The following is a 10,647-nucleotide window of genomic DNA, read 5'->3' on the forward strand; positions in this document are numbered from 1 at the left end:
GAGTATGGATTATTACTGTTTATTATACAAATATCAAAGATATGAATTCTAATAACCTGCATGTCACTTTGTTTAAACTTTATTTCTCTTTTCTTAACTGAATTTCATACATATCTGACATTAATGGGTTCCATTTCAACCAACCCCCCAATTCTCATATAAAAATAGCTAAAAATTATAATACAACTGTCTCACACACAAAAACTGCTCTGTTCCTTCATAGTTTCTTTAAAGCCAATCTGTACCCTCAGTTCATAGCCTTGTCTGAGTGGATTATTAAAACATCTAGCAGGCCTTGTCTGGTTAATGTTACTCTCTGTATTGACAGAAACATGGTTTTCAGTGAAACCAACAGCACTAAAAATATCCACAAAGGCAAAATCATACTGTGAATCAAACAGTCAGAGTGAATAGCTAGTTTCTAAGATTTTTTTTTTGTAACAGAGCAATGTTTAATTTTGTTTAAAATAATTAATAAATAAAGCTGTAAAACAATGGTTCAAATGGACCAATCTGTGTTACAGTCACGATAAGCTAATCTGAGGTCAGTCAGACATTACTTTGTCAGTTTAAGTGAGTTGAGCAATAAAAATAAAACAATGTACGTATGAAGCAGACAAAAAAAACATCCAAACCAAAATAATATATTATTCTTACAAACATCTCCCTATATCAGGGATCCCTATATCCCTTTGTCACAGCTTGTACAGTACAGGAAGTCTTGATTGACTGGTTGTCCAGAGACGTGACCACTCTCCTAACTAATACTAACCCCTCCCATTATATTGTCCAGGGAGGTGCTATGTGCAAATTTGAAATGGTACCCTATTCCCGAGATAGTGCATTACCTTTGGCCAGTAGTGCACTAAGGGAAATAGGTTGCCATTTTCAATATGACCTATATTAGAAGAGAAGGGGTGGGCTTCTTCCCTGGCCACGCCTCCTTGGCGTATTTCTTCTTGCGTGGTTCGTTGACAGCCTCGGCTGTGTAGGGTCCGGGGGCGAGGGCGAGGTTAACAGCAGGGCTGGGGGTGACGAAGGGCTGTGCTGAGGCTGAGGTGGGGGAGAGGTCCACCTCGGGCGCAGGGTTAGGGAAGACTAGCGGCAGGCCCCCCAGGATAGTAGCTCCACCCTGGGCCATGGGGGGGAGGGAGCCGGCCTCTCCAATGGTGGGAGGGAGGTCTCCATACAGCCCTCCACTGAAAGGGAAGTTCTGCATGCGTCTGGCCACAGAGTCCTCCAGACCTAGTGTAGCGTGACCCTCCATCTTCCTCTTCTGATTGGGTAGCAGGGTTTAGGGGGGAATGAGAAGATTGAAGATGGCAATATAGTAGCGTCAACTGTAAAGCACTGAAGTACTCTCTGACAAATAGTCTTAAAAAGGGATTTATAAATAAAATGTGATTGACCTCAATTTGTCAACACAACATCAACTTTTAGCATTGATTGACTGGAGATCGGTCAACACGAAGGTAATTATAGTGGTGTTTTTATATTTCTATTAGTTTAGTTTCAGTTAGTTTTCAGTTTTTATTTTGTTTTAGTTGTATACAAATATTTTGTTTTTATATGATTTAGATTCAGTTTTAGAATTAGGAACAGGAGGAGGCTTGGAGACGTGCTGTATAGTTTTTGGGGTGATTTTGGGTGTGTCACTTCTTTCAAGTGGGGGGCAGTAATAAATAAAGTGATGGTAAGGTTAGGTTTAAATTATTAAATCAATCTCAATGCGACTTGGATTTAAAAAGAATAGTGTCGAAACTGGTGCAAAAAATATGTTCAAAAGAATTGAGTCAGCTACCTTTCTATTTATTTGGACAGTGAAGCAAAAACGTTTAATTTGGCTCTATACTCCAGCATATTAGATTTAAGATCAAATGTTCCATATGAGGCGACAGTAGAGAATGTCCGCTTTTATTTGAGGGTATTTTCATACATACTGTATCTGTTTTACCATTTAGAAATTAATTTATGTATCTAGTCCCCCCATTTGAAGGTGTAAAAATTATTTGGACAAATTCACTTGTGTATTAAAGTAGTCCCCCCAAAAATGTAGAGGTTGTGTTTCAGATTAAGTTGTGCCCAATAGAAATGAATGGTAAATAATGTATTGTGTCATTTTGGAGTCACTTTTATTGTAAATAAGAATAGAATGTTTCTTAAAACCTCTACATGATCGGTGGGTCCCCCGCAGGACGGTTGAGCTAACGTAGGCTAATGCGATTAGCATGAGGTTGTAGGTAACAAGAAAATGACCCAGGACATAGACATATTAAATTCTTGTTACTCTAACTGCACTGTCCAATTTACAGTAGCTATTACAGTGAAAGATTATCATGCTATTGTTTGAGGGGAGTGCACAGTTATGAAAAATTATTAACAAACCAAAATCGGCACATTTGGACAGTCTTGAAACAAAATTGTGAACATAAGTGCAATGGTTCATTGGATCAGTCTAAAACTTTGCACATACACTGCTGCCATCTAGTTGCCAAAATCTACATTGCTGGAATAATACATTATGGCCTTTCTCTTGCATCTAAAAGATGGTACAAAAAAATACATGTTTTTTTTCTTTGTATTATCTTTTACCAGATCTAATGTGTTATATTCTCCTACATTTATTTCACCTTTCCACAAACTTCAAAGTGTTTCCTTTCAAATGGTATCAATAATATGCATATCCTTGCTTAGGTCCTGAGCTACAGGCAGTTAGATTTGGGTATGTCATTTTAGGCCAAAATTGAAAAAAGGGGCAGATCCTTAAGAGGTTTTAACCTCTACATTAATGTGGATGCTACCATGATTACGGATAATCATGAATGAATCGTGAATAAGTTAGAGGCAGAAATAAATAAAAAGCTAGCCGCATTTACACACCAGCTTCAGTAGCTTGAAAACCATTCAATTTTTGCCCAATGTTAAGAAAAAAAATGTTTAAAAATAAACATAATTCATGATGGTTTTTATTTAAGTTTGTTTTGGAGTCAAAGATAATATTTTCAGTATAGTTTTTGTTTTTTAAACGGTTTTGTTTACTGAATCGTTTTTTCTTGATTTGTTTTCATTATTATGACAACAACAACCTTGGTCAACACAACATTTGCCATTTTTCTCAAGAATCATCCCCAGCATAAAGTAAGAGATGGATTTGAAGAAGTTTACCTTGATCGGGACAACAGCAGTCTGTACCATGTTCCTGAAGCGCCCTACTGATGGGTCGACGTCCTCTGTGAAAACACACAGGATTACATTTTGAACGTGTGCGCACATCTGCAATAGTGCATGGGTGTGTGTTCTTGCATGTCTGTGTGCAAGCGTGTGTGTATGGGCACGTGGGTCATCATCAACCCTAACTAACACACCTGGGTTGATGACCTCCTCCTCCTCACTGAAGGAGACCCTGCTACTCCTCCTCTTCCTCTTGGGCCTCACAATGTCCAGGTTGCCATCCTCAATGGTCAGGGTGGAGATACGCTTGTTGTGGGCCGTGTTGAACTCTGTCAGGTTCTGGAACAGGTGAAACAAGAGGATGGATGCGGTCAGGTTCATCAAACAGATGGAGAAACAAGAAAATTCTACATAAGCTGCTTGAACAAAACATAAATATATCTCACAAGAACTCAAGCAGTCCCCTGTTGCCCCACACAAACCTCCAGCTCAGTCTCCTCCTCAGGTAGACCCAGCAGTCCTTTGAGCTCCTCGTCTTCCCCTGCCTTCACCTCCCCTCCAGGTATGGTGTTGGTCTGGGTCTGGGGCTTCTCTCTCAGGGTGTAGACCCGTGTGGATGCCCCGAACGACATGGTGGAGTCGATGGGCACCTGCTGGGGCTTGTGGGGCTCCAGACGGATACGGCCCAGGAATGTACCATGCGCTAGGGGACAGAGTAACATGGATTGTCCTTTCAAAATGTAACTTCCTGTTGAAAGTTGAAGTTTACATATCGTCTATTTGGCATCTACAATGACATGGCGTGACCCAAACCTTTTTGTACCAGGGGCCAGCAAGCTACGGTTCTCTTTCTTGAAGGAACATTTACACTGAAACAAACCCTTGACAACTGACTGTCAGGAACACTGCAGGATATTAAGCAGTACTAGATACTCACTGCTGTTGAGGTCGATCAGGAAAACCCTCTTGAGGTGTCTGTGGTAGACCAGGGCTGAGTGGATACGAGAACACGACTGGTGGTCTATCGTGAAGTCACACAGGTCTGGGTTCCGCCCAAACAGGTAGTATTTCTTTTCATCAATGATTAGCTTCTATCAAATGAAAAAAAAAGAAGAAGAATTGCCATAATGAAATGTCAACAGAGTTGCCTGTCTAAGGTCATGGACTGGTATTGCAATGGTTCTCTATAGAAAAGGTTTTGTAACATACACCGGATAGTTTTTCAGGGTCACCCATAGTAGTACGTCAGCCCTGGCGCAAATTAGGGTTAAGTGCCTTGCTCAAGGGCCATTTAGGGTTAGGGATAAATTACTTGTGGGTCTGTGACTGCCTTGGAATCCAAGGGGTCACTAGGTTCAGTAGGCACAGAGAACAGACGTTATTCCATGTTTGTTTAAGCACATCTTCCAACAGTGACATGTGCAGCAACTATATAATATAGGCCCTACACCTTATAACATATTTTAAGTCTTATATTTAAATGAACATTAGGCTACTTGATACAAGCCATATCTTCTGCACAGAGGCATTGCTCTTGCTTCAGTGGTTATCTTTATCCAGCACCAAAAAAGTTGAAGTTTGGGTCGAGAGTTAAGACTAGTAGACTTACCTCTACTAGCTTGTCTCCCTTCACCACATCTAGATGGAGTCCAGGGGGAGGTTTCCCTGCCCTGACGAAACACAAAGTGAATGTCATTTCCATGTTGTAATTATGCTTTTATTCAAATGGCCGCTGTTTTGCCGCAAAACAAGTTGAACAAGACTACGGATTTGCAATGCCATTTCTTCAAATGTTTTGCATAAACTGCACAAGCAATACTGTTATTCTTGTCTTGAGAAAGGAACATGCTTGCAAATGCTGCATAACAGTAAGCATTCTGGAACACCATACAGCTTTAGCAAACCCTGCTGCTGGATTTCACTGACAAGCTAACGTTAGAATATTCATCAAACAGCTAGCATACTACTGTGACTGAGCACTCCAATATCATAGCGAAGTTAACCAGATAGCTAGCTAGTTAGCTCATGTTTCTAGCAAGCAAACTACATCCTCTCTCGATGCGACAATCTAATTCACTTCACCGACATGGACCTTACAACACTCTACTGCATGCTTTTGATTTGACAGTCAAAATTATGCATTAGACATCGTCGCTGGTCTTACCATGACGGGCAGTCAAAAAGAGGTGTGTTTGTGCTTGGGTTTGCTGCCATCTTACACCGTGTACTAGTAGTGAATGCTGGGAAAGTGAGGACTACAGGGACGTCTGTAGAAAGCTGGGAATCGTAGTTTATTATGAAATAATATTATGGAAGTTAATAAACCTACTTTAATTCCCCTGGTTTAAATGTCTATGCTATATACGTTGGAGATCATATTGTTCGGGGGTCGATTTATAACAAGTTTCCCACGATTGTGGAGGTTTGTGTTAACATATTTTGTTTGGCAAATCAAGACAATACAATTTGGATGATTCATTATTTTCATTGCATAATGACATTTCACCAAGCAATCATATATCCAATCAACATTTTACACTGTACATCAGCTGTCATATACCAGAGGACCTCAAAACAAAATAAACAATATAAAATAAATTAGGCCACAGAGTCACCATATTTGAGTGTAAATAATATAAATAACAAATCATAAAAAGTAACGGGCATGCATGTTGATAAACCAAAATGTTCTACGTTTTTATTTAAAAACGTCCTATAGCCATTGATGTAAGTTGACCTGAAACAGAAGACATTCTCTAACCCAGAGGTAACAACTATTACCCTATGAGGTCCAGAACCTGCTGGTTCTGTTCTACCTGATAATTGCACTCACACCGAATCATCCACTGATTAGAGGGGAACAATGAAAACATGCAGTGGACTGGCTTCAAGGTCCAGAGTTGAGTTTGGGGGCCTAGCCAGTAGTGGACCTGAAATGCTTGTCATCGATGGTGGAGAAGATGTGGCCTTCGCTGATTAGAAACTCCAAGGTCTGGCTGCATGGAGTAAAGGGGAAAAGGAAGCATTAGACCGGATATACTCTTTTCACTGTGATTAAAAAAAGTTCTCCCTACTGAACACACCCCCAAAAAAAGAGGATCTGTTACCTGATGGCAGTCATGCTGAGGTACCCCAGCTTAATGTCTAGCTCCTCTAGACTGATGCCCCTGGGCTTGGAGTCTGAGCAACTCCTGATCAGGTTCAACACCTTACAGGAGGAGAAATAAAGCCATTGGTCTTTTGACCAATCACATCGGATCTTTTTCTGAACTGCTCGTGGAAAAAAAGATAACAGAATTGGACTGTCTGTGTAAATGTAGCCTTAGCCTACAGGCCTAAAATAGTTAGTTCTTGGTTGAACTGTGTAAAGAAGTGACTAGAAACCGATTGTTTGACCACAAGTGAGTTTTCTGATGTTGTTGAATCTTGTTTCGCTGTTGCAGAAATGTGGTAAGAGGTTAAATGGGTAATGGCAGCAAGTAGTGCGGATGAAATGGAGGGGGGGGGAATAATAAGTGAAGCGACAGCTGTGCTGGAATGCGAACAATATGGGTGTCAGTTCTGATGGTATGGAGCGGAAGGATGAGAATCAAGGACCGGAATGGTCGGTAGTGGAAAGACACAGGAAGAAGAGAGATCATGATACAGAAAGCAGTGGCACGTCTAGTAAAGAAAGCATAAAGAGGGCCAGTGTAAGAAGTAAGTAGGGATGTGTTGGAGTGGAAATTTGTGATGGTGTTTGAGACCACAGGGCCTCACACCCTATCCGACTAACTAATGCCATCGAGAAAGAGGTAGGTGAAGTGAAATTAGCTCGGTTCATGGGAAATGGTAGATTGTTAATATTGTGTGGTAGCCACGCACAGCAAGGGAAGATTTTGAAAAATATCCCTTGTGCTTATGCTAGATTGAAAGGAGTCCCACAGGGGTCCCAATACCTATGTCCACAGATGATGAAAATGTGACGGGAGGCAGAGAGATTTCGGGCAAAAGGTTGATCAGTAGGAAAGAGAGTCAAAGTAGTGAAAGTTTATCAGTGATGCTGAGGTTTGAGAAAGTCTTGCCGGGAAAAGTACAGATAGGATTCCTTAGTTTCAATATTAGAGAATTTGTCCCATATCCACTGTGGGGTTTTAAATGACAAAGAATGGGACATGTAGCTGCTCAGTGTAAAGGAATTAAAAAGATGTGCCAAGTGTGAAGGAGCACATGATTATGGTGAATGTGCAGCATTTGTTGGATGCCAGGTACAGAGAGATGCTAGAGGCTCAGAGGTATAGGATCAGTCAAGATGTATTGTATACAGAGACCATAAAATAGATTGGTAGAACTACAGTGTGGACTGCTGGATCTTACATGGATGTACCTGTCTTAAGTGGACCTACTGTCAGACTGATGGATCTTACATGGATGTCCCTGTCGTAAGTGGACCTACTGTCAGACTGATGGATCTTACATGGATGTCCCTGTCGTTAGTGGACCTACTGTCAGACTGATGGATGTACCTGTCGTAAGTGGACCTACTGTCAGACTGATGGATGTACCTGTCGTAAGTGGACCTACTGTCAGACTGATGGATGTACCTGTCGTAAGTGGACCTACTGTCAGACTGATGGATGTACCTGTCGTAAGTGGACCTACTGTCGGGGCTGGTGCTTCTGATGGTCCTGGCAGTGTTGAGGTCTGTTCAGAAATCTTGTGCTCATGAATGTGCAGTGTCAAAGGACTTTGATAATGAATGATGTTGACTTCATAGCATCTATTGGTAAGGTTATCTATACGACTCGGGTTGTGGAAAGCAGAAATGCCAGGTTCAAGGTTATTGTGGAGACAAGAAATATTGGTGGTAACAGATGTTACTGTTGAAATGGTTATTGACATGCTGAACAATTCTAAGGGTGGAGTGTTTCAGCATGATATAAAGTTTAATGGGGTTGGGGAGGGTGTGGTCGAAGTTAGGGATTTATTCATTTTGAATTTGTTTTTTCATGGTAGTACAGAATTGGGCAGATCATGATTGATCATACAGTCCACCATAGTAGGTGGCGGCATGCACTTAAACAATTGTTTGTGGACCGCCATGATATCATAGAAGGCTTAATATAGTTATTATTACACAGACAAATCCATTGTCACGTTGGTTTCAAAACTGTAAACTGAGACCAGAAACAACCACTACCCCCTGTCCCAAGACACAAACCCTTTTCACACTACTTAGCCAAACCAAGCTAAGCTGTGCTGGCTTCACATTCACACTAGTTGCTGGAACTGTGCTGGAAAGGACAATGTGAAAAGAAAATATCTCAACCAACATAGTACAGTTCAGCCCTATAATCCGAGTCGGGCATTAGAAGCTAGGGTGTAGGCGTTATATGTGCTGCAGGACTAGAGAACTGACCTGGCTCTGACTGGCACTCAGCCCATAGGTGGACGCGTCTCCATCTCCAGGATTACCACCACACGGGTTCCTGTTGTGCTGCATGTGGGCCTGCACTACCTCCAGCATGTGAGAGGTGATCTCATTCAGGTCCTCAAGGCAAGAGAGGTTGAAAGCCACCAATGATCTTTGGCCCTGGCAGGAAGTATGTGAAGGGGTACAGAAATGTGCCATAATCATGCAGAGAAATACTAGACTTAAAGTACTAAATCAAATCCGTTTACCTGAATGATACGCAGACTTCCAGAGACCTTGACATAAGTCCCTGGGGAAACAAAAGTACTGTCCACACCAGGCTCCTGTAATGCAAATATTCAGTATCTTATCTGCTATAGGAGGAACTAAAAATTATTTTAAAAGGTTGCCGATGCCCTATTTCTCCCCAACCTAGTTTTCATTTCAGGTGTTTCTGGACGAAGACCTATAATTATCCACTTACTGCAGTGTCCACCCAGAGCTTCACGCCCAATGGTGGTCCAGTCATGTCGTCCACGGAGTACAAGACATTGTTTACTGAGGGAACCGTTCTCCTGACGATACCCACCACAGATACCTTAATCCAGAAATCAAATACAAAAACAGGTGTAGATGTTGAATCAATGCGGCGCTGCCAGGTTTTTTCTGGTTTGTGGTAAATAAAGTGGATAAACATGATATAGGACCTACTGGGAACGAGCTCTAGGTTTCTCTACCAACAGGGACCCTCACCTGGTGGAATAGAAACACTCACCTGGTGGAACAGAATCCCTCACCTGGTGGAACAGAATCCCTCACCTGGTGGAACAGAATCCCTCACCTGGTGGAACAGAATCCCTCACCTGGTGGAACAGAATCCCTCACCTGGTTGACCTCAATGTCACCAACGCTGAAGACTTCCCTGGCAGCCGTGGCAGACAGCAGTTGGGACACAGTGCACGGCATCATCTGGAGGACTGACCACTGTCACAGCAGGGCAATGAAAAGCGTCACATTTTGGTCCACTGAAGCTTGTCCATTTTATAAATATAAGAATGCTAGTTCAATGCATTCCAAGACAACATTGTCATTGTTCAGTTATGGGTTATGTTGTGAAAGCATGAGGGTTAAAAGAAACACCTTGGTAGTCTTCTGTCCTGACTGGAAGGTGGTAAATCCACCTGTGGACTGATTGTACCTGTATCCACTTCCTATATCTGAGCCCTTGTTGTATACTTTGGAAAAACACATTGAACTGCACAACACATCTACTGAAAGGAATGAGTGATTAAAACTTTAAAATGCTAGTTAAATTAATTTGTGTGACATCTTAGTTGCAGGTCCCTTCAAAACTCACCTTGACCCCACGTGTTGTTGGAAGAGGGATTTTAGTTACATTTGATCATTAGAACTATCCCATAAGACTGAAAGGTGCAACTCTTGACAGATTACCACATTTCAGCTCACTAGCAAAATGTTAGCCAATTATCCAATTAACCAATCATCCAATTAACCAATCAGAGGCCAAAGTGTAGCAACCATACAACCTCAGCAATCAACAAAGGACATCTCCCACTCAATCAGCAGATAACTTGCAGACAAGTTAATTCTCACTAAAATATTCACTATGATATGAAATCTAATAGAAAAATTTAAACCCATGTTTTAAAAAAAAAACATTTTAATAACGCCATCAATTCAACAATGAATGACATTTTACAGCATTTATTGATACATTTCACTGAATCTCTTCAAAATATCTTATGACATACAAAGGAAATATTGTTCATAGAAAAGTTTGATCCCCTCATACACCTGGTTATAATGTACACTGATGATGCTTGGTGTTTATCTTCAACTGACGAGGTTTCTCGTTGTAATGGGTCCTGTTCTGAATAGGGCACTTACGATTTATATGTTCCCAATGGCACCGTATATATATATATATATATATATATATATCACATTACTTCTTTGGACCAGGGACTCTGGTCCAAAGTAGTGCATTATATAGGCAATAGGGTGCCATTTTGGACGCAGATTTCACCAAAGGTGACACATCTGATGAGTCTGGTAGGATTATA

At 41.2% G+C, this 10,647-nt stretch overlaps 2 protein-coding genes across 4 annotated transcripts; both read right to left on the reverse strand.

The window, feature by feature from the left end:
- Positions 1-63: 63 nt before the first annotated feature.
- LOC115173770 (nuclear inhibitor of protein phosphatase 1) lies at positions 64-5,543 on the reverse strand. Its single transcript, XM_029732143.1, has 7 exons — positions 5,336-5,543; positions 4,781-4,841; positions 4,109-4,262; positions 3,654-3,874; positions 3,366-3,510; positions 3,166-3,230; positions 64-1,276 (listed from the first exon to the last, which is right to left on the reverse strand). Exons 1-7 carry the CDS (start codon positions 5,383-5,385, stop codon positions 899-901), a joined length of 1,074 nt encoding a protein of 357 aa, XP_029588003.1. The 5' UTR covers positions 5,386-5,543; the 3' UTR covers positions 64-898.
- A 97-nt stretch (positions 5,544-5,640) lies between these two features.
- On the reverse strand, positions 5,641-10,027 carry LOC115173772 (replication protein A 32 kDa subunit-like). 3 transcript variants are annotated; one of them, XM_029732149.1, is made up of 8 exons: positions 9,921-9,977; positions 9,704-9,798; positions 9,449-9,547; positions 9,048-9,161; positions 8,833-8,907; positions 8,570-8,743; positions 6,279-6,379; positions 5,641-6,167 (listed from the first exon to the last, which is right to left on the reverse strand). In XM_029732149.1, exons 3-8 carry the CDS (start codon positions 9,530-9,532, stop codon positions 6,086-6,088), a joined length of 630 nt encoding a protein of 209 aa, XP_029588009.1. In that variant the 5' UTR covers positions 9,533-9,547; positions 9,704-9,798; positions 9,921-9,977; the 3' UTR covers positions 5,641-6,085. The 3 variants fall into 3 exon arrangements, with proteins under 3 accessions (XP_029588009.1, XP_029588008.1, XP_029588007.1); XM_029732148.1 differs by lacking the exon at positions 9,704-9,798 and having other exon boundaries at positions 9,921-10,027; XM_029732147.1 differs by lacking the exon at positions 9,921-9,977 and having other exon boundaries at positions 9,704-9,896.
- Positions 10,028-10,647: the final 620 nt, after the last annotated feature.

Source organism: Salmo trutta, chromosome 34 (assembly GCF_901001165.1).
Source record: "Salmo trutta chromosome 34, fSalTru1.1, whole genome shotgun sequence".
NCBI classification, from domain to species: domain Eukaryota; kingdom Metazoa; phylum Chordata; class Actinopteri; order Salmoniformes; family Salmonidae; genus Salmo; species Salmo trutta.

Bases quoted from the DNA above. Each gene is read 5' to 3' on its own strand.
- LOC115173770 (XM_029732143.1), bottom strand. From the start codon at position 5,385: ATGGCAGCAAACCCAAGCACAAACACACCTCTTTTTGACTGCCCGTCA. The intron at 4,263-4,780 runs GTAAGTCTACTA...TTCATTTGATAG, and splicing joins AGGGAGACAAGCTAGTAGAG to AAGCTAATCATTGATGAAAA. The intron at 3,875-4,108 runs GTGAGTATCTAG...TCTGTCCCCTAG, and splicing joins CCTGATCGACCTCAACAGCA to CGCATGGTACATTCCTGGGC.
- LOC115173772 (XM_029732147.1), bottom strand. From the start codon at position 9,814: ATGTGTTTTTCCAAAGTATACAACAAGGGCTCAGATATAGGAAGTGGA. The intron at 6,380-8,569 runs GTCAGTTCTCTA...TCCTCCTGTAAG, and splicing joins TGAGTGCCAGTCAGAGCCAG to GTGTTGAACCTGATCAGGAG. The intron at 6,168-6,278 runs GTAACAGATCCT...TACTCCATGCAG, and splicing joins CTCAGCATGACTGCCATCAG to CCAGACCTTGGAGTTTCTAA.